Below are 23,492 nucleotides of genomic sequence, written 5' to 3'. Positions count from 1 at the left end.
TGTACACGCAAAAAAGCGACAGAATAGGCGTTATCAACCGCATTTGACTTTAATCAGTTGAAAATTGTTTCATGGCTATCGCAAGATTCCGAATTAGTGGGGAACTGATTATGGAAATACAAACGCGGCACAGTGAACGATTTTTAATACAAAATGTGTTGCAGAGAGACTTCTCTTTTGAGGCATATCCAACGTTCCACATACGCAAGAGTCAAAAACTTGCTACTATATAGATTATCCATGATAGTTAAATCCATTTTCATAAAATAATTATATTTCATATTTATTTTGCGGTCTCCATATTTGCCTGGACCAATATACAAAATCTTCCACTGTGCACAATCGTACAAACGTGGAGAGTGCGAACAGCTATTCCTACTTCCTTTAAAATTCTTTAGTTATTTTTATTTGTAGCATAACATCGTGTACTTCAATGAATATGTCATACAAATGTAGGTAAGTACCTGGTTATGTTATTCTATACGTTAAGCTACAGAGAGAATTAAAAACGAGACTACACCTAAACTTTGTGACAGACATGGGAGACTGAAAATACAAATTTGCATAGAAAAATAAATATATACTGTCGATTGACATCTTGGAACAAATTTTCCTTAATATCTTAAATTTGTAATGCAAAATATGGTAAAGCGGCAAATTAGTTCGTTATAGAGGGAGTTCGTTATATCCAAGGTAAGACAAAACAAAGGCTTAGCAGGAAAAATACATTCATTTATATTAAAATTTAAACATATAAATGTATTTAATAAAGGTTCTTAATTACATTACATGTGAGAAGTCATGAAAAAATTTTATAAAAGCTTATATTTTTTTTCGAAAAATTTGCCAGCCCTAACAGAATAATTAACTTTTGTGAGACTTGTCGTCGTTAAATTTGATGCATATTTATATCAAGTTCATTATAACCAAATTTAAATATAAGAAAATTGAAAATTGGGACCGAAAAAAAAACATTCCTTATATACAAATTCGACCAGAAAATGTGTTCGCTACAAGAAAAGTTCGTTATAACCGGTATTAGTTATGAACGTATTCCAATGTATAAACGAAAGTATAAATTTTGCTCTAATACGCTTATTAAGTGGTGTAAAATTCGAATCGTAGGATTTCGAGTGACGTACAACTAAACTCCTTTTCTTTCATTCAAGTGGGTTTTAATAACAAGGTCTATTTTTTTTTTACATAAACGTGAGGCACTTTTTAATGACACCAATGGTATACGAAGTTTTGTTGATTACAGAAGAACTGATGTTTTGCGGCGTTATGCATCAATAATCTTCTGGAAAACATACGTACACATGTACACATACGTATTTGTATATACATTCATAAGGATTGTAAAAAATACGGGCACTGGGTATAAGTTCAATGAAATTTGAATTTTTTAAATCCATATCGAATAAAAATAGGCTGATACAACCAATTTTGTGTTGGTCGGCTTTAATACAACCTTATTTCTGTATTTTCCCAGGTTAATGGGCAACAACTCTTTCAACGGATTTTTTCGAATCAACCGCTGATATTTTTATAAATTCCATTTCAAAATACCATGTCCTTCAATATTTTCCATTACTCTCTTCCACAAACTAAGGAATTGCCTAAAATGTATATTTATCGGGAAATTTGTTTAAATAAATCGTTTATTGTATTTTTTTTTTTTTTTTTGTAAAAACTAATATAAGATAATAAACTATTGTCAATATCAATATTTTGCGACAGCAGAATCACGTTTATTATCACAATATTATAACGGTTAAAGGCTCCGATTTCGAATGTTTTCGGACGTTGAGAATTAATTTTCCACGATTTATTTTTTTTTTCGACAAAACAAGAAGTATGAACTTCGACACAATCTTGGTTTCTCCGGTTGTGAAAAACACTTTCAGCACGTCTGTTCCGGTCGATTCTTGACTGTTAACTGAGAATGCAAAACATCGTGAGTGCAGAGCAATGAATAAGTGTGCATATGTGTTTGTGTGCTTCTTGTGTCACCCTATAGACAACTAAGCGGTATTGTTGATTAGAGCATTGGTTTGTGACACCGGAAATACTAAATTGCAGTCAACTTTTCCAACATATATTTGCAATGAAGATTTGTATCTTGATACCCTCGAAGGTAGTATAGTTACAACAGATGTGTAGACGAACGGAAATGGAAAATCGTTTATATGGAGACAACCCAAAAACGGTAAGCAAAACGTTTAACCATTTTAATATAAATAAATGAACACTTTCTTAAGTACACCTTAATACCTTCATCATTTCCCCATTTAGTGGAAGGATACAAAAAATACATATCTAATAAAATAGATCCTATTACACATATACATACACTTATGGCATCACTTGTGTTGTGTCCTATTGTATGTTTAATTGAAGGTTTTTTTGTTTGGGTTCGTTTGGTTTCATATTACCTTTGTGTTTTTCCCATCCTGATTTGAGAATGTTGAATAACCCTTTTACATTATTTCCAAGGTATGCCGAAAAAGGGACAATGGGAACTAAAGGTAAGAAAACATTAAAAGAATGATGTCATCGTCCATTTAAAAAAACTCTTTTAAATTGTGATCATTTGTACGAGTTTTTCAAATACAAACAATATTTTTCGCACGAGTTGGTACTAATTATACGTGGAATATAATATCATGATCATATATATCTATTTATAATGAATTTAATGACCATAACATGTGACATTTTACCATAGAAAGTACGTATTATTTGCATAGATTATTACAACACTCGAGATTATTGAAGATATGGTATACAGTAAAATCTCACAGATCCGGATAATTGATTGCAGACCCCAATCTGGATTACCAATTTTTCCGGATTACCGAGGTTTTTAAATTGGTTTATTTTTTTATTAATTTAGTGACCATGTAAATAGTTTTATGTTTTTGTTAGAAAATAAGCATGAGGTTTAAATATAAAAGGCTACAATTTTTACTAAAATAGGTAAACTTTTACATGACCCCTTTCCTGACGGCGTCCTGAAAAAATACTACACTGATAAACAAAGCATTCACTGGTCATAATTCTAAATGTATGTTCGTGCCATGCTACGATTCTTACTGATGAAAAATAATGTATTTTCGGATCCGGATTATAGAATATATAATGAGTTGTGAAATGCAGTCCTGATAATCCGGATTAGCGAGGTTTGGATCATAGAGATTTTACTGTATATGATTTAAGAGGTGGCCGAACATAGTACATAATAGACGAGTTGCCCATTTAAAAATTCAAATGATGCGAAATAAAGTTGACACAATTAGTTTTATTAAATGCTCATTTGTTTAGGATTTCTTAATCTAAATATATACAATTACAAAAACAAAACATAATTACACGACTCCGATATAGCCGCTTACTGAATCCATTTTGATGTTTCGGTTGCCGTCAAGCCTTCGGCACGTAGGCGTTGAAGCATTGGTCGGTAGATATCTGGCGTGAAGGGGAGTACAACACCACGTTCCTGGATCTCTCCATCCAAAATCATTTTGGTGGCAATGGCAGCAGGTTTGCCAACGGTCATAGCCATGGCAGAGTGACCGTGTGGTTGGCCGTATACGACAAAGTTAATGCCGCGTTCCTCACGGCGACCATCTTGCCAGCGAATGCCTACCTCGTGACGCAAAATAACCAAATCGCGTTCATGACGTTCTGGAAAGAAAAACACACACTTGAAATAACCCACCAATTTGCGAAAATCCATATTCCAAATATTTACCAAAGGCCAAGCGATTAGCGAGATAATGGCTCAGGGTGTCCAATGGAGTATTCAGCTTCACAACCGGCGTTTCATCCAACAAGCCCAAACTTTCTAAACAGTCAGCATCGCCAATGCGTTCAACTAATTTCTGTTTCAAATTTTCATAGAAGATACTGGTATCCACCAAGCCCAACATATGGATAACAAGTTGACGCCATGTTAGATCGGGACCACTGGGATGCAGCAACGAATGAGGTTCAGGGTCAATTAAACCCAAAAGTTGCATGGGTTGAATAGATTCTGAAAAGCCCTTGTAACGAATTGTGCCCCTCAAACAGGTGTGAATATCGCGACCCAAGCCATAAAGCTCGGCATACTTAGTAGAATCACGATTTGGAAAACCTTCCAGAGCAAAACCGGGCAAAAAGTCTAAGCTCTTTGGATTTGACATAAGGTCACCACCTCCAGAAATTTCAACAATCTGTCCCTTGCTTAAGTATTTGGCAGCTGACAGAGTGTTCAACAGGACGCCGCGTGGGGACCAAGAGAACTTGTAACGCAGAGCATTGTCTGAGTGTTCAGGAGCGGGCAATCCGCCACAGAAACTCACAAATGACTCAACCACACCTCCCTTTTCTTGAACTTCGTGGATACATTCCAATGCCAACAGATGATCAATACCAGGATCCAAACCGACTTCGTTCATGATAGTTACGCCATTGCGACGTGCCTCTTCATGAAGAGCACTAATTTCATCATTCAAGTAACTGGCAGTCACCATATGGGTCTTCTCATCGACGCAGTATTTTGCCACCATTCCATGTAAACTGTATGGCAGTAATGAGACCACCACATCTGCCTTGCCGCAAAGCTCTTGCAGATGATCAGTACCCTCGGTAACATTAAGGTAGACACTATCTACGCCAGCGTATTGGTTAGCTAAGCGATCAGCTTCTTCCTTGACCTGTGAACAAACAGTGATGGACACATCTTTTTCGCGATGTAGCCACTCAACCAATGGCGCCGAGACCATACCGGCTCCTAAGACTAACACCTTTTTGTCGGCATCCGAACGTCCTTCAATTTTGTGGCGTGAACGATAGCTGCAAATCAGAAGAGAATTCGTTATTTTTTTATAACTTGCCTGTTTTTGGGAGACTTTTGATCCACTTATTCGTTCGATACTTACTTGTTGGATTCACGTAGTTCCTGAATATACTGATAGTTTTCCGTTAACTTTCCATTACTGGCAATGATGGCCTGCAAACCAAAACAGAACATATTTAGAAAAGAAGACGAATAATCTCTAACACTTGGACTTACAGATTTAATAGGATAGGGGAAGTTTTCCTCTTCAAGGGGTTTCTTGGCATCACTCTTTATGATATCATTAACGAACGGTGCCAACAATTCACCAAACATGTCGGTAGATTCTCGTGGTATCTGTGTTGGCATGTTGTCAATGGAACAGACCAAAACACCAGGACCCTTGAAACTCTTCGTGTCCTTGTTGCGATCGGCGTCGTACAGACAGAACGGTGTGTCTATTGTGGTACATTCGTTCATAAATTCAATTGAACCGCCAGGATCGGCAGAAATATCACAGATGGCCAACATGCGATGAGGTAAGGAGGGACTACCCTTACTGGTTGGCAACCAAGGTGTATTAGCTGGTCGCAACAAATTCTTGGCATCCGGAATGCTGATTAATTTTGGACTACCCACGGCCCAATAAATGCCGTTCACAATAACCGAGGCATAGGGTGCAATCTTTTGGCTGAATGTGGAAATATAACGTTCCGGGAATTCGTCATACTCTTTGGCATCGAATCCACCACCCTCGCGGCGTTCCAAGTGATCAGATCGACTAACCTCACAGCCATACAGTTTATTTTGACCTAAAAATAAATGAGTTAGATTTGAAATTCGTACACTTTTTGCACTGTTACTGCACTTACTTCCATGCTCGGCAACTTTCCTTAACATCTCTGGGGGCACATATTCAATTGGCAATTCCTGGAATACTTCTTGAGCACCCTGAGACACATTTCCCGAACCAGTAAAGACAAATGTTAGGGGTCCGATTGATTTTGGCATCATGCCCAAAGCGATTTCGTAACCGCAATCCCGAATTGCTTGTCGGGCCATCGAAGAATTGCGATAATTATGTGCCGGTCCAATGTGCATAAAGGGCGTATGGTGGCCCAATGCCAATAAACGCAAACCCAAGCCATGCAAAATATTGACCATGCCTGCTACACCGGCATATTTGCCAAAGGCCACTTGTCGGGCGCCACGTTCGTCGATGATGCGTTCGTAATCGATTAAACGAATCTTCTTCTCCAAAATGGCATCCAACAAAGGCATGTTCGATTCCTGCGCCTTGATGGTGTGCGAGAAGAAGCAGTAGGTCTTGCCCGGTATAAGAGCATCGATGGGAACTTGTTTAACACCGAAAATAACAGAAGCCTCGCTAATGTCCTCTTGAATAATTGCACCAGCCTGCAGATAAGCCTATAAAGAACACCATCAACAATGTACGATTAGAATATGGCAAATGCCAGCAGTTGTATGTACACACCCCCAATTGAAGCGATACGATTGTACTTGAAGTTGTTGTTAAATTTAGTCACATGTGAAAATGAAGTGAAATTCATTATCGCACGATACATTATCACTGGTGTGTATCTCTGTGCTTCGTATAGCTGATAAATCCGTTAATCAAAGCTTGTTCTATATACATTTGATTTGTTGATTGGTTGGTTAGACGTTTTTATTTTCTTCATTCTAATATCTGGCATGTTATTCTTCTAAATTCGTGAAATTGGAATTATCGCTGAGCGTAATTGTATTCGCATAAAACTTGCGCGCTATTATTATTTTTTTACTTGCTGTGTGATTGTTGTTTGGAGAGCTAGATAACTGTTCGACATATGAACATAAAAACTTTTTGTTAAACGTTTCGGTATTGTTCGGCGAGGATTGTGCGATATGATAAAATAAAAAAGAAGTGCACAAAGCATCGAGTGGAAATTTCCATGATGTTTTTTTTTATAAAGACAGTAAAGCAACTTTTTTTTTGATTTGTACATCTTTGACTTTTTCGCAGGATAAATGCAGAATGTAAATGTGTAAAACAAGTTCAGTGAACTCGACAAAAAAGTAATTTGAAACATAGTAAAACAGTTACCGCTATATTCTATCAGAAATCTCCAATTATATTGACGCTGACAAAAACATAAATCGTTTCTGTTAATACTCTAATAAAAAATATGTCAACAAATTGTCGTGTGTATTAGTAACAGTAACAGGTGTGAATATTAAAAGTAAATTTTATACCTCATAAACAACACTCATTAAGGGAACACCCAATCTCGATTCAAATTTCGACGAAGATGAAAACAAAAATAAGAAAATAAATTGATAAATGGTATGAACTAGGATTTAGATTAAAATTAAATAAAAATAAAAAATCGTTCTTTTTTAAACCGAGAATGGCAGGTCCTTTTAAATGTGTGCCCACTTTAGGTAACTAAAAAAAGCATTGTTATTCCGTTCTGCATATACATCTACACATATATATGGCGGTCCACTCTTATACACAGATCGCATTTACATTGCAGAGAATACAATTGGCAGTGACGCTACGTCTTCTGATTGCTTGTCATATTTGCAATGTTGTATCATAATTTGTTGTTGCAAATATTTGAAGATGATAAGCATTATGGGGCAGTCGCATATACGAATATCACCCAGTAACAATTAATGCGTTTGCATGTGTGTGTGAGTGTTTTCGAAATCATTCCAAGGTCATTCATTGTCTTCTAATTATTTGTTTCAGTACTTTACCGAATTCGATTTAGTTTGGCAAAACTGCCCCGTTCTTACCTGCATTGGGTATGCACGGCGATTTGATGGTTGCACTATAACCTTCACACCTTGCTTAACGAGCTTCTGGACATGAGAAGGACCTAATGCAGCTCTGCGCTCCCATACTGATTGATCTTCACGGCGTATAGCAATTACGCGTCCATGCTAAATTGAAGGAAAATGTCAATAACTCTCGAGTTTCTGCGTGAGTGAGAGAGGTGCGTGATAGTACTTACGTGACGCCATCTACTGAACGTCTTTGTAATTGATTCTTTTGTACAGCATGCTGCTGCACGAGACTGCAATAATCGCATCATTTTGTTCGCATACGTGTTGAAGTCACGGCTATAGTTTCGATTTCACTGGAATAAAAATACTGATATGCCCGATGTCACTGATCGCTTAGAAATTGTATGCGTCTGCTGGAGATCCGTTTTATTCGACGGTTGAAACGTTTCTGACCAAAATCGTCGAGTAGCCGAGCCCCTATCAGATTTGAGTTTCTTGTTCTCAAGTGGCAGTGCCTGCAGCACTGTGTATGTGTTGGTGCCGGCGAAGTATGTGTTGGTAGGACGTTATTTTTTGAATGAAAGATGGTGCAAAATTATTTTGGACTTCCCGCGATGTTGAAACTGCATGTGAGTTGTTGTTTAGTTCCACTGATAATGTCCAGACGTTATACCATGTGCCTGACCAACGAATTCTGATAATGAGCGCGATTACAATTCTGATATTCCTATGTAAACACACAACGCGCACACACACACATGCTGAACTCCTTACATTCCCTCATGGCGTGGATGTGTATTTATCCCATGATGTGTATTTAGAACTGTTGTTGTGCACTTTGATTATACCTAGTCGGATAAAGATTATCAGTAAAAAGCGCACGCACACATACGCACGATAGTGTTTTAGTAACGTTGTCACCAACCGTCTAAGTTTTATGGTTCAAAACCTCCTTATCTTGTTTTGAATTAATTTCGATTTGAAACAGATATCAAAAGTGCTAAAAATGCTTCAGATTTTTTTAACGTAAGTATTTACTAAATGTCTAACATACATTATTAATAGAAATAATATAAGCTACAGTGACAGTCGTATGTTAAGGTATATTTAAAAAATAAAAATATGCATTACTATCTAAATTGTAATTAAAATGACTTTTCTGCTAAATTACTCGGTCCATTGGATAATAAATTTCTCACCTGTTCACTGTAAGTTAGAGCTAACTTGTCATCTGACAAAATGCTTTTCCTTCTTCAGTTTATGTTCATCCTTTACCTCTGATGTTAGTCAAGGTTTTAATAATCGCATTAGAGATAATATATACCGTATGCAAAATGCATATTCCTACACCCATAAAAAAACCTACCAAATAAATAGTAATTGAAGATATGTTATGCAAAAATTCAAAAAATTTTAAATCCGGTATGCTGTCCGAAAACCATTTACTAACGGCGTTAATAAGCAAAAACGGATTGCGTTTTCCAAAAAGTACCAAAGTAAGGATTATAACCAGAGATGGCCTGCCAGAAACAGTGACGTAAATGACATACATTTCCGACGTATAATACATATGTCAGAAACGTCGGAAACCTACTCAAAACCATTAGGTTTTTGACGAAATAGCTATTTCCATTAATTAATTTGGAAATTACGCATGCTTTACTCAAATCCATATAAAATTTCAAAATATTCTTCTCAAAAAAGTTTAGACATTTTTATCAGTTCTAGTAAGGAATAGTCAGATATATGTAAAAATAATATATATTCTTGAACATAACTGTATATGGTAATAATATTGAAATAAATGACGTTTACTACATTTATTACATTTTATACATGTATATGACGTTTTCGACGTTTACACCTTTTTGACAGTCGAAAACCTAAAAATTCGTCACACGGACCATCCCGGACCATAGGATAGAAATTCAATATAAAAATATCGGATTTGACTAGAGAACCATAAGAGCTTATCTCGGGGTTTTTTATGCAGCTGGAGTTGGAAACCTGCATTTTGTTGATAGCATAATGACAGCAGAGGACTATATACACATTTTAAAGAAAAACTTGAAACAAAGTGCAGTCAATTTGGGGATCACGCTTTATTTTGTCTTTGAACATTGGATCCAGTATAACTCTCCTACACACAGTTTGAGAATTTGTGGTAAATTTTGAAAGAAAAGTTTTGGAATGGCATAAACTATTAACAGAGTTAACTTCCAAACTAGTCGAATCCATGCCTAGTCGCCCAGGTGCGGTATTAAACAAAAAAGGATATCTAACAAATTATTAGGATGTGTAGTATATAAACATACTACATTTTCATTTTATTTTTTGTTTTTGTTCCTCTGTACGAATACGGGTTTTGTCATCGAGATTTTTACTCCTAAAGCGAACTACTGATATGGGGAACTTTTTTTTTATAACGAACTATTTTTTCGGCCCCAACTTTGGTTTTCATTTATTTTAATTTGGTTACAACGAACTTGCTACAAATATGCACAATTCTTAAAAATTACAATCCTCACAAAAGTTAACTCAAACACTGGCAACTTAATGTCCGTCTGTCTGGATGTCTGGTGCGTACGATAACTCTCGGAGGCAGTAACCGATTTCATCTAAACTTTTTACGTCGTAAAATTTGTTCCAAACTTAAATTCGAAGATGAGAAATGTCGGTCCACTCCTTCTAGTACCTCCCGCACAAAATTGCCAAAATGGTGCTGGAAATTAGTTTCCTAATATCATACGAACGGATATTCCAAATTGAACCAAACTTTCACAACCTGGTGTGTTTACCAAGCCTGTGTATTGTTGAAAGATGGGACTTACCATCGCATTCCTTCTAATACTTCCCCCACATGTAATAATATAATATTCCATACTTTATAAAACTAACATTGAAACTTCAATTTGAAAGCTGAATACTGTCAAAGGCAAATTTATTAAAAAAATTTAAAACATATGACTGCATCATGGCATAAGATTTATTCATAAGATTAACAGTGAGGTAAGATTTATTCATAAGGTTAACAGTGAGGCGAATTCAAAGACTTCATTGATTGTCAAATTTATTGTTTGAAGAATAATTAAACAAACAAATATTTTTATTCGAACCAAAATATACGTGCACATTAATATCATTACGTTTTTTGAAAGATATTTTGAATTTTTATCCTGTTTGTATGTAGCGATTAAAATGTTGACAGCAAGATAAGACTAAGACATGAATTCGCCTCCCTGTTAACCTTAAGGGCCCCATACACTATAAATAATGCCGTCATGCCGATGTACCCCTTTTTGTATATGTGAGATTGACTAGTGTATGGCAACCTCTTCAATCACTATTCCACGATTTTTGTCCCAAAAAATGCATTTTGAGTCCTAAATTCAGTTGTTTTTTTATTCGTCACAATTCTATTATTTTTGTACACAAAATTATTTACTGACAACTTTCAAAATGAATATTATTCACCAGATTGATAGGGGTTCCTTTTCAAAATCAAAACCATTTTGATTTTCTTCATGCATTGTGTGTGTCACACATACATAAATAAACTTTCAAAAAATAACACATACTATGACAAATGCTGTACGGCATGATGTATAGTGTATGGGGCCCTTTATGAATAAACCTTGGTCATAGGTTTCCAATTTTTTCATAAATTTGACTTTTACAGTATTCAGCTTTCAAAATTTAAATAAAAATGTCTTCCTTCGAAATGTACGCATATCATGTGTTCAGTGCCTAAAATTGATATATCTTTTATATTTATAGATATTTTCAAGTTCCCCGCCTCTAAAAATATAAGTTATAAATATAAGTTTTAGCAACCATGGTTTTGAGAGCAATGTTCAGCTTTAGAAAATATATTTTGTTTAATTTATTGAAAATATGCCAATCGACATACATAAAATTTTATGGAATTTATTTTTCATATTATTTAAATTTGATAGATGAGTTCCAAATTAAAAAGGGTTTCCATCATCAAATTCTCAAATGAGACTACCTTCTGTAATTATGCCATGATTGATAGATGAGTTTCAAATTAAAAAAGGTTACCATCATCAAATTCTCAAATTATACTACCTTCTGTAATGCCACGTGACTGCATGAGACTACCTTGTATAATTGTGCCATTGAAAAATACTTATGACGAACAGAAATAAGGTATTTGTATTTTATGATGATAGAAAAAACAGTCTTTTAAGCCCAACTTACAAAGCGTATAACTTTATCATATTTTAAAAAACGGACACATTCTACATTGTTACGAATATATAATAGACATTAAAAATGCAATATTATAGAGAAAAAATGTAATATGCAAATAATATTATAGAGAAAATTTTAATATACAACTAATTTTGAGATATTGATTATTTCACAAAAAATATACGATTGTACCGTTCATATGACACCACTTTTATGTTAATATCTGCGCTTCGAAAAAATTTATGAAAAAAGTTTATGGATATGAATAAAATCAGACACTTAGTTTTTCGAGTTCAGCTTTCGAGTGGTATAACTTTATCGCATTTCAGAGAAACGAGCGTCATATGAAATCGTAAATAGTATACTTTACCAGCAAATAATACTACCGACAGAAATTTTGAAATAGTTATTTTTTCTTAGTTCACAAAAAGTGTACAATTACGCCATTTACATGAGACCAAGTTTATTTAAATATCTACTTTAGGTCGAAAGTTATAGGAGAATCAAATGAGGTTTAAATCTACCGATTCAATAGATGGAGCATACGACTAATGTTTGACAGTGCCTTTTTTGACTTTTGAATGCGTAACGATGCAGAAATAATGCAAATGTATATCATCCAGTCCATCCTATATTTTATAGTGCACAATATTTTAGACAGAGTTGCCGCGTAAACGGTATGTGCAATACCCCACATACTTGAAAAGTCGATGACCGATGGTAAAAATACGAAGAAGTGCGGAGTTTGATCAAATCGGGCATTCAATAGTTATTGGATTAAGCCTTTTTTCTGGTCCACCCATATTATGCGAGCATTGGTCTTTAACATACATAGAATGGCAATTGATTTTATTTGAAAGAACTCCATAAAAAAGTAAAAATGCTTGAGTTGTCACGATTTTTAGAGTGGTATCGCTATATTGGATACTACTCTTCTGATCGACATCGTTATATAAGCTATACAACGTAACACCGTATATATGTGTTAAGTGGCTTATGAAGAACGAAAATATGTTCAAATGATATAAAATAAATTGGACTTGTTGTTACATTCATTTTTTATTATTTTTACATTGATTTTGTTTTTTTCTTTCAATATATTTATATTTAAAACTAAGCTAAGGAAAAATATATAATTATAAACACGTATACACTAAACGAAAGGGGGGAAACAGTAAATAATAACATTCATATATCATATTACTTCTCAATAATTGGCTATACACAGTATTAATATAAAATTTCATTTTTTTTCTCGAAATGGATGTAAACCAAAATAATGAAAAACAAACTGATTATGTATATCCACATGAACGATAACGATCTCCATTGTGCTGAGAGACGTTTCGCACGTAAACAAAAAGCCTTATTAACATATGTGCAATAAATAGATAGGATAAAGGGGTAGTACCAAATGTGTTTATCATTTATGGCTAATGTGGAAATGAGGACGATCATCTTATGTGAAGGAAAATATTGCTGAGGATTAAAGCATACGTAACGTGCGCGGTTGTTTGACATTTACACTTATATGGCTGGTGTTTCAGGCAGCAAGGAAGTGAAAAATGTCACAACAAATGTGCGTAGTGTGGAAATCATCGATTCATTGTTTTCGTTAGCAACATTTTCACTTCCAACAGCGGCATTTGAATTAGCAGCATTGGTTGGTGGCTCATTGTTATTGCCTGCTGGGGCTGGAGCAGCGACATTATTTTCAGGTGCATCATTTGGCTGTTCTGCTTGGGGTTGCTGTTGATTAACCCCTTGTCTAATTTGATCGACTGCAGCATTTTGAACAGCATTGTTGTTACGGTTTAAATTGTTATTATTCCGTTCATGACGTAAACGGAAAACACCAATGTGGTACCTAAAACAAGGAGAGTTTACATTATTAAACACTGCGTGGTCATATGCATGATATAATTGTACTTACAGGTATATGCCACCTGCTATGATCACCACAGCCAAACAACGTAGTGGCGAGGAATTAAAATACAATATTGTCAAAAATAAGGCCAACCGAGTTATTGAAAATATATTGTCCAACCAATCTCTGTTATCGGCTTCTTCTTGAGGCATATTTGGAAAACGGGGTGCTGCAACTTGCGCCTGCGCTGGTTGCTGTTCTGGCTCCTGTGCTGGTTGTTGGTGCTCCGTAGCAGTATTTGCTGTCGGTGTGGCGGGTAGAGCCACATTTGATATCACAGTTTGTGGGAATTGGGGCAGAAAAGGGTTTTGTGGGAATGTTGAAAAAGGCTGCAGTAATGTTCCCGCAGCTCCTGTACTATTAGTATCATCTGTTGTTCCATTCAAATTATGGGACCTGCAATGTAGGGCAATTTTTAAAGATTAAACTTAAAATGAGAACGCGAAACATATTAATTTTTGTAGGACTGGAATCAATACGGATGTTAAACTTTTCGAATGTATCGAATCCTATTTCTGTGAAGGTTTTTTTTATTTCAACAACACCACAATGTTGTCATATTTATAATATAGTTTAATACAAAACTTACACTCTTAAACACTGTTCCATGTATTGGGAATAGACCTGTTGCATCCAGGTGTACATTGCAGCTTGTTGCATTGCTAATGCTTGCATGTTGAACTGGCTGTAACCAGGAACTGTTAATGGAGGGTCAGCTCCACCACTTGAAACTGCTGTTTGCGGCAAATATTGAGAATAATAACCCATGGGATTACCAGCATTTGGGCCCCCATTTTGATTATTTACTGCCGTGGATGCGTTAACGGCACTTGCGGTCGCATGCCTTTGACGTAGACCATCATCTGATGACATGCTGCTAGCGCCTGCTGAAATTGATGACGTTGATTTTGATTTTGCTTTAGCTGCTGACGAAGAGACAGGAGGTAAATTTTTAGGAGTGTAAACCAAGTGAATTATATGATTGTGAGTATAAACGTCTTTGTAGCTGCGTATAACATCTTTCAATTGCAGATTATCGTTCAACAATTGACCAGAGTATATTAATTTTTGATCGGCGGCAGGCTGAAAAGAAGAAAGTAGAAAAATATATTGTTAAATCCGTAGTGAAAAGTGCAGTGCGAAAACAAAGTTTATGGTATACTTTGAAAACGTTCACAATGTCAGAGATTTGTTTGCATGCGAGCATACGTCAAGTTATTGACTAATAAGACTCATTTGATATTCAAGCCCTGCAATTACGTCTGGAAATGTATTTCTATCAAAAACAAAACAACGAAATGTCTGGTGCGGCGGGGAGATACAAATTTGAAATGTAGAAATTCTAGCAAATAGCAAACAGCCACTTGTCGATCTCTCGGCTGGTGTAAAAACTGATAAGAAAGCTTTTTGATAAGAACGCAAAAGAAACAAAATACACTTGAATAAACACACACACAATATTTGTTATTACGAACGACAATTTTGTTTGTATGGGAGCACTGTTTTGTGTAAATAAAAATTGTATTTAATTTATTATTAAAATGAATAGTTGTATTAGCATATGCTGTGTTTGTTATCCATCCATGTTATTTTGGAACATAATATGCATATTAATATTCACGAGAGCGCAACAGTTTATGTGTTATGATTAGTAAAAAATCTTCTAGAAATGAAACGTGAAAAACAATGACAACCACAACAGCTGTTTATAAAAAAATTAAACAAACAAAAAATAGGAAAATCTTGTTTTAGGCAATTATGATTAAAACTGGTTGAATATACTTTGGTAACGAAAACAAACCGAACCGAGTCTACTTGTTTAAAGTATTCAATATAAATATCCATATATTTTTCTGACATCTAATGTGACAATATTTTACAATATATTGTGATAGCTATGACTATATATACATATACTTCTATAATATATATGTATTTATCCATTACTTACCGGTTTACTAGGATACACCAAAGCCAAATGGGACTTTAATCTCTTCACCGTCCATGATAGATCACTTTCTATGATTTGATCATCATATTGCTGATTGGATGCTTTAATTAAAAGCTTAACATAAGATGGTGACTTGTTGGTAGGCGCGACATCCATTACTTGTTTGCTTCTGCAAAATAAAGTGGGGAAAATAGTGTAAGTTGTGCATTCTATATATTGATGTTAATAAAAATACGATATTTATTCCAAGCATGCATTAAGTTCGCTAACAAATTTATATATTTATTTAAATAATAATTAAATCTCGAATGTTAGGTAGATAACCTAACGATATTATTTTCTAAATTAAATAAACAAATAAATGTTTAATTGTGTTTGAAATAGCAGGATAATTAAATAAGAAATAATAATGCAGCATTGCAATCAAGTATTGCATTATTATACTTATTTGTACATTTATTAAACATTTTGAGCACTAAAACTGTTTTCGTACATTATGACTCCGCTAACCCCCCCTAACTAATAAAAACAATTATTTGTCACAACAAAACTTTATACATAGATCGACTTTTAACCTTTAACCCAAACAATGTCCATAGCCGCTAAAAAAATACTTCCATGTTTGTGTTCACTTTGCTGTCATATGTAAAACACAAAGCATTTACATAGCAAAACGATACGACGGACAGCTTCATTTGGGAGCAATCTTTGTGTTACCTAACAATATTATAAAATTTTTCTTTGTGGAACTATCGATTTCAGTTTCTCAATGTTTAACACATCAACTTCCAAAAGCTAAAAGGTTCAATGTTTATATTATAGGGTATATATGAATGCATATTGAATAATTTATGTTTATTTACCCTGCTACTTGAAATGCAGCCGAGGATGAATTGTTGGTATCATCCATAACGTGGAAAATGTATTTTTTTATTATCCTCTGAATTGTATTCCACCAAAGCGGCTCGCCTACTCGTTAGAAAGTAATTAGCGTAGTTGAAAAGACGTAGTTTTTCCGTCGAATAAATCCGATTTTAGTATATTTTATTGTTTTTTATGACTTTCCACTCGTTCCCACTCTCTCTCTCTCTCACACACACACTCCTTATTGTTGTTGATTAAATCACTTGTTATGTCTCAAAATAAATTGATACTGTGTATATGCGTCTGTATGTGTCTCTTCCACTGATAGCTGTCAAATTTCTTGTTTTCAATTCTAGTATGTATTGATAATTTTAATTGGATATTTTTGATTTTCCAATGTTTTCGTTTGATTCGTTTTTTTCTCACTTTACGACCGATTTAATTAAATTCTTTTTTATTCGATTTTCCTTATACATACACACAAGAAAATTTAGTTTCAATGCGAAAATGAAGAAATTCCGTCACTTGCTTCCTCTCTCACTTGACGTTTCTTTATTTCTGATATTTTCAGTAGATGTTAGTGTTGCCAATGTATTTTTAATTGGACTTTGGTATTTATTTACTTTATTATTTACTTCAGTTTACGAAAAAGACAATAATGGTTATTTTTTTTCTAATATTTTCTGCGATTTTACAACACGCGATATATTTAACTCATCTCAGTTGAACGTTACACAATGTTATCCTCAGGTTGGCATATATAAATAAAGTATTTTTCGTCAGTGTTTCCAAATTAGACAATTTACAAAAAATACAGATTATAGAACAAGCAACAATATAGAAATCAGCTGTTAATGGTTTTTCCTCAATTAAATTTAGAACATATGTTTTGTTGTTACTTGCGGCGATGCAAAACACAATTAAATCACAAAATGTATATAAAACGAAATGATCGAATTAATTTGTAGTCTTATTTCGTATACTTCCGGACATTACGACGGCACCGGTTGTATAGTTTGAACCTTGGAAACTCTGTTTTGTTTTGACAATTTGTTTAGATGCGATTGGTTACTTTATTCGGCATACATGTAAATGTAGACATGACGTGTAACAATGAAATGTGGTTGTATTGGCTTTCTCTACAACTCAATGTATTGTAAAGATCACGTGAGAAGAAAACGATTTTTAGCCATGGTAAAAAAAATACTAACCGTTTTAAGGAAATCGTTTCCAAATGTATAAAACATTCGCCAAAATAAATAAATACTAAAAATATGACAATATTACATTAGGGATACACAAGTCGAATTCAAAAATGAAAGCGAGTGTTGCCAAATGAAGAAAATGGAGGAATACGAAACATTGCCAATTGAGAAAACATAGGAAATGAAGGAACTAAAGAAAATTAAAAATGATGTCCATCCTGAAAGTATGCTATAACTAACGCCATATTGCGTGTTTAGACGATGCCTTCTAAATCGATTCGATTTGGTTGTTGGAGGTACCAGGTGTTGACCCTTTTTGAGGGAGGTACTAGAAGGAGTGACAAAAACATAGAAACCGTAAGGACTCGACAAAATGCACTTTGACAAAAGAGTTTATGAACAAATGTAGGGGGAACGCCAATAAGCGAAAATGTGTGTGTAAAATGTAAATAAAATCAGGGATCTGCACTCAAAATATGTTTCCATTTTATAAGCTTGCGATAGAGCGCTTAAAATCCTTAATATTGTTCGATCTCTTGTTGTGATATCAGAACAACAATGAAAAAGCCATCTATTGGAATTTGACGACGTATCAATTGTCGTATCTGTATACTTTTATGTCTTTTCCAGAAATATTGGACCGGAATATATCTATTAATAGATGGCGTTATCGACACGTGTTTGCCAGTGCTGCCAAATTTACAGAAAATCAAAAATATTTTAGATTCCTCATAACTTTTGAATGTGTGATGGTAAATAAATAATTCGAATATAAAAGTTTAGAACAGACACTCTCCGACAGTATTAAAGACTGTTTGGCAGAGTTGTTGAAATGTCTGCGCCATTTTTAGTTGGACATGTTCAAATATGGCTCATACGTTTTTCGAGTCCAAATTTCGAAGCGTATAACTTTGGAGTAGATTATCGCATTTCAACGAAACTGGTGTCAAATGAAAGCGTAGTCTACTTTACAATGGTCAGAAAACAAAATACACATATTACATTAATACCGCATTTCATATTAAAAAAAAATATAAAAATAAGTCGTATCTTTCAATAATATACATGTTTTGTAAGTACTGTAATTAATTTACTTACCGTTCATGTTCAAATTCAGCCAAATATACTTTCTTATTTTTTTTCAAATCATTAAATAAAAAATCTTCATTAAATATATTTTTCTTGATATTCGAAATTTATTTTTTCTGTTTTATGTTATTTACTATTTTTATGTTTTTTTTTTTTTTTGTAAATGTTTAAAATTTTATGAAAACGTAAATTACGTTGATTTTTTGCATTGTGCAAAAATGATTTATTGCTGTCGACATACATATGAATTATGTAAATATGCCTTCGGTGCTTAGAAAATCAATAAAAGAAAGATAATATTGAATTAAGAAATCATCACTAATGTATTATCATGTCTCGCCATACAGTTCCATGTATGTTGTTTGTTGGATTGTGTATAAAAACATATAAAATTACATAGTTGTGAAAGTAAGATTAATATTACTGATACTTCTTCAAGTTATTTGCTATTCCCAATTTTTTTCTCTCTTCACAATAGTTTAATAAGTTTAAAAACTAAGACTACAAACATGCTTCTACGTATATCATATAATGTTCCGTATTATTATATCTGGCATTATATATTTTGGTATTATAAAGTTTGAGTCCGTTTTTAAATTCGCAACTTTAAAGCAGTTTAAAATAAAATTACTTTATTATACTCGTCTTGAAACGTTGGTCTGTTTTATTTCGCAGGGTTTGAATTAATAAAGTTTAATTCCGATTTTAGTTGGTTAAAATGTTTGTTTTTCCTTCACACGTTTCACCGCTGTATTTTCATAAGTTCCCATGTTTTATGTTCCATTTGTTTTTGGAAGTCATTTGCTTATATTCTAAAATACTAATACAATAAACTTACATATTTATAAACAAAAGGAAGTTTCGGGTTTTAATTAAACATAAATTAAACATCACATAAATTCATTACAAAAGATTTCTTTTGGATTATCGGTTCAATGTACAATTACACGATATAACATACAAAAAAAGAAAAAAACAAATATAGAAATATGTATAAAATTAAATTAATTTCTTATAGCAGCCAAATTAAATGAATGAACAGAAAATATGTTCAAACGAATTGGTTTCGTTTCTTTTTAGTATTAAAATCTAGTTTCAAAATTGCATTTGTTATTTAGTTGCAGTAGCTGAGAAGAGTGGAGTACTTTGTATGGGATTGTAATTTCGTGTTTACTTCACTACTTTAAAACGTTTCGCTATTTATTTAAATATGTTTTAATAATATTCGGTTTTGTGTTCAGCAGCATTTTGCTAAGCAAACGCCTTAATATCGAAAGAAATGTTGGTGTGCACACAAAATGAAGAATATTAAATTTTGGCAATTGGTTTCCGTTTCATTATTTTTAAATAGTTTGCAAACAACGTATGTTGCATCAAAACCATAGTCGAACCTATAAAAAGAAAGATAGTATTAGTAATGGTTTCGAATTTAAAAATCTTCACTTATTTGCTGCAAGACCGGTATAAATCAAAAATCAAAATTTTTGAGTTAATGATGTAGAATTTTGCGCTATATCAAATTTGAGTATGTGTAGAAAAATCGGACGAATATCTCCTACACACTCTGAATGAGAAACTGTAGTAGTTCTTTTGTTCCTTGTAAGGTGTAAGTATATTGAAAACATAAAACTCGTGTCCTGCTAAATTGTTGTTAATATTTTTATTTATGTCGGTTTTACAGCAAATGAGAGATATAACGTGAAAAATATGTAATTTTGTATAAAGACAATTTTTTCTCCTGCTGTTTTACATTAAGTTTTTGCAGTCCGAATGAAGCATATTAATTTTTCGCCAGAGTAAAATTATAAATATTAGTCAATATAGATATGCACGGCTATCTATTGTAATCAGTAGCACATAAGCCAATTTAGATAAATCGCCAACATTTTCTATAATTAGATTCCAGGAAATTCCATAAAGAATTTGCAGTAATTTTGTATAAAATAAATTTTTATCCGAATATCCGAATAATAAGTCTGCTGGTTTACAAATGTATCATATGGTAACGGTAAATTACATCAATACGATTAGGATTTCCGACGATACTAAGAAATGCGAAAGCGCTGTATTCTATATGTTGTTTTATAGAATGTTAGTTAAATATTAATTTAAACCTATATTAATTAAGTGATGTCTCTTTAAAATTTCAAGTGAAAATCTCAACAACTCTTGAGAAGTGATTCTCAAACCTGAAACGCCTTTTTCTCGATACAGTGGTTTTTACAAATGGCGGGCACGATAACTCACGATATCCCAATCGGATTATGAACTAGGATAAATGTAATTGGTCAAAATCTACCCTATTTTCTTACTCGATTTCTGGTCAAAAATAGGGAATTTCTTCAAATAATCCTAGTTCACACCAGAGCCAGAGCTGTTGGAATTTTTGGAATCGGACGTTCGGTTGAAAATCATAAAGTTTTGAAATCGAGAATGGGGTTTCCCTTAAACTATCAAATAAACGCAGAATGCAATTCAAAGATGATAAGTGTTACTGACCTTTTTAATAGACTAATAAAAATCACGATAAAATAGCTACACTACGCCTGGGTCCACCTTGACTGATATTGTCCATTGACGACCATTTCTTTATGCCATTCTTTAAAGCTTCAGCCGTAACCTTATCTTGCATTACACGTGACATTGCCTCTAGTTTCTGTGCTCTCTCTTTTGACAGCGGCTCCGTGGGGAATGACAATTCATTTGCTTCAGCTAGTGTACGTAAATCAAAGTAGTACTTGGCATACACTGATGATGGGACGTTGATGTTAAATTGAAGTAGTTCTAAAAATTGCCTCTCCAGCTCGTTCATATCCTCAACCGTGATATCTTTAAGAATTTGACAATAGTCGACATTCCATACGGCTTGATCGTCCCACACTTTGGATGCCAGTAGAATGGCACCTGCAACAAAACAAATGTATAATTTAAATTAGATACAAAATTGTATATTAAAGAACCAATATACCCAAAACCATGCGCTTCCAATTGCATGGAGCTATATCGAGTTCGGCATACGTTAGCAGACGTTCCAAATAGACTAGCGTTATAATGGCACACTCAGCCGTCAATTGGGCCGCATTGAAGAGGGTACGCACAAATTTATAGATCTGTCTGTGCTCAGGATTGTGCGAATCATAATCACTGGGCACGGGATCGTGTGTTAGTGGATGTAGTTTTTCGTCAAAAATATCTAGACGTCTGTCAAATTGACGATTTTTGATGTGATAATAAATGGCCAGAGAAACACATTTGACGGTGTTTTTTAAATTCGGTTGAGATACCGTACTATCGTCCAAGTATATTGTGGAACACGAAGAAGACTTTTTCAATCCACCGGAAGAATTGTGCTGTGCTATTTGGTGCTGAGATCGTTTACGTGTAATACCGCCATTTTCAACTTTGGATCGTTCGAGGAACATAGTGGCTGCCGTAGGATCAACCGAAGGATCTTCTTCACCTTCTGTTGCTTCCCGTTCTGATATATGTTGCAGAGTTTGTGTATTGTCCACCATTTCAGGATTGTGGTGTATGGCAGCTGTGGATGATGTGTGTACTACGCCATCTGTTGTTAGATGATGTTGCGAGGTGTGTTGATGTATGTGATGTCGTTCCTCATAGACAGGCGGTATATCTTTGGACTTTCGGTCCGATTGTGGACTCGAGTAGGCACAACATGAATTCTTATTACCCATTTTTATGAAATCTGCTTTGCAATTTTAAAATGTTTGTATTTTTGTTGTGGTAATTTTTCTGGCGCGCTGGTAGTACTTGGGGATTTAATTTGTATTTAAAAACTTTAATATCTAAAATATAACTATTCTGGACTAATAAATGCAAACAATGTCTTTCCAGTTTCCTTTTTGTCAAGGAATAACCATTTACGTATTCGTGGGGGTTCCCTTTTAAATATTTGTATGACTAGTATTTCTGAAAAGTAAAGAAGGTTTTGTTACAATTTTAGACAAGCTTTAAATGTTATTTAATTCGCCGGTAAATTCTATTTATTTTTATTTCCTATTTTATTTACTTTAGTACTGTATAAAACTGCATTAAATGGAAATAAAACAATGCGTTGTACATAACGTCATCGTCCAATCTGCAATACTCCATTTTTAAATAATCATTCTCTAAATGTTTAAGGAGGATGTGCAGGTCAACTCGATTGCAATGACTTCTCTTCGTTTACTAGTGAAAAGATCGCTGTTATCAATATATTAGAAGGGCTATTTTTAAATTGTTACCATTGAGTCGATCCAATTATCAGTTAATTTGATATTGATGCAAAATATTTATATTTTAAAATATATAGTGGGCTTAACGACATTGCTGCTGACATACTGGCGTCATAGACAATGTACACATATAATTATTGCGATAACTTTTTAATACTATTGGGTTTGCTTTATTTCAAATACCGTCGCCAATAAAACAACAGCAGTTACGTACACATATTTGCGAACAAATAGAGTGCAGGCACACAGCTCATTTCGTTTTAAAAGATTTGCCGACTACTCCAGTATGGCATTTGTGCTATATGTGCTTGAGACAACAACACTTATTCTACAAAAATATAATCTACTCTGACGGTTCACCCACTTGTGATCAGATGTCTTAAGATGCAGA

At 34.0% G+C, this 23,492-nt stretch overlaps 3 protein-coding genes across 3 annotated transcripts; all 3 read right to left on the bottom strand.

Moving 5' to 3' along the window:
- Window positions 1-3,379: 3,379 nt before the first annotated feature.
- On the bottom strand, window positions 3,380-7,943 carry LOC133333392 (alpha-aminoadipic semialdehyde synthase, mitochondrial). Its single transcript, XM_061541711.1, has 7 exons — window positions 7,843-7,943; window positions 7,625-7,771; window positions 5,695-6,250; window positions 5,060-5,634; window positions 4,926-4,996; window positions 3,755-4,839; window positions 3,380-3,687 (listed from the first exon to the last, which is right to left on the bottom strand). The coding sequence occupies exons 1-7, from the start codon at window positions 7,921-7,923 to the stop codon at window positions 3,392-3,394; spliced, it is 2,811 nt and encodes a 936-aa protein (XP_061397695.1). The 5' UTR covers window positions 7,924-7,943; the 3' UTR covers window positions 3,380-3,391.
- A 5,402-nt stretch (window positions 7,944-13,345) lies between these two features.
- Window positions 13,346-16,637, bottom strand: LOC133333408 (homocysteine-responsive endoplasmic reticulum-resident ubiquitin-like domain member 2 protein). Its single transcript, XM_061541726.1, has 5 exons — window positions 16,572-16,637; window positions 15,709-15,877; window positions 14,345-14,840; window positions 13,764-14,127; window positions 13,346-13,697 (listed from the first exon to the last, which is right to left on the bottom strand). The coding sequence occupies exons 1-5, from the start codon at window positions 16,616-16,618 to the stop codon at window positions 13,358-13,360; spliced, it is 1,416 nt and encodes a 471-aa protein (XP_061397710.1). The 5' UTR covers window positions 16,619-16,637; the 3' UTR covers window positions 13,346-13,357.
- A 4,743-nt stretch (window positions 16,638-21,380) lies between these two features.
- Window positions 21,381-22,563, bottom strand: LOC133333397 (cyclin-Y). The gene is made up of 2 exons (XM_061541715.1): window positions 21,835-22,563; window positions 21,381-21,770 (listed from the first exon to the last, which is right to left on the bottom strand). Exons 1-2 carry the CDS (start codon window positions 22,559-22,561, stop codon window positions 21,388-21,390), a joined length of 1,110 nt encoding a protein of 369 aa, XP_061397699.1. The 5' UTR covers window positions 22,562-22,563; the 3' UTR covers window positions 21,381-21,387.
- Window positions 22,564-23,492: the final 929 nt, after the last annotated feature.

The sequence above is a fragment of the Musca vetustissima genome, unplaced genomic scaffold, assembly GCF_032173495.1.
Source record: "Musca vetustissima isolate MV318-11 ecotype Yass unplaced genomic scaffold, APGP_CSIRO_Mvet_v1 utg4915, whole genome shotgun sequence".
Lineage (NCBI taxonomy): Eukaryota > Metazoa > Arthropoda > Insecta > Diptera > Muscidae > Musca > Musca vetustissima.
This window is presented reverse-complemented; position numbering and strand designations above follow the sequence as displayed.

Bases quoted from the DNA above. Each gene is read 5' to 3' on its own strand.
- LOC133333392 (XM_061541711.1), bottom strand. From the start codon at position 7,923: ATGATGCGATTATTGCAGTCTCGTGCAGCAGCATGCTGTACAAAAGAA. The intron at 6,251-7,624 runs GTAAGAACGGGG...TGTTCTTTATAG, and splicing joins GCCGTGCATACCCAATGCAG to GCTTATCTGCAGGCTGGTGC. The intron at 5,635-5,694 runs GTAAGTGCAGTA...ATTTATTTTTAG, and splicing joins GAAAGTTGCCGAGCATGGAA to GTCAAAATAAACTGTATGGC.
- LOC133333408 (XM_061541726.1), bottom strand. From the start codon at position 16,618: ATGGATGATACCAACAATTCATCCTCGGCTGCATTTCAAGTAGCAGG. The intron at 15,878-16,571 runs GTAAATAAACAT...TTTATTTTGCAG, and splicing joins GCTGCATTTCAAGTAGCAGG to AAGCAAACAAGTAATGGATG. The intron at 13,698-13,763 runs GTAAGTACAATT...TCCTTGTTTTAG, and splicing joins ATAGCAGGTGGCATATACCT to GTACCACATTGGTGTTTTCC.
- LOC133333397 (XM_061541715.1), bottom strand. From the start codon at position 22,561: ATGGGTAATAAGAATTCATGTTGTGCCTACTCGAGTCCACAATCGGAC. The intron at 21,771-21,834 runs GTATATTGGTTC...GTTTTGTTGCAG, and splicing joins TTGGAAGCGCATGGTTTTGG to GTGCCATTCTACTGGCATCC.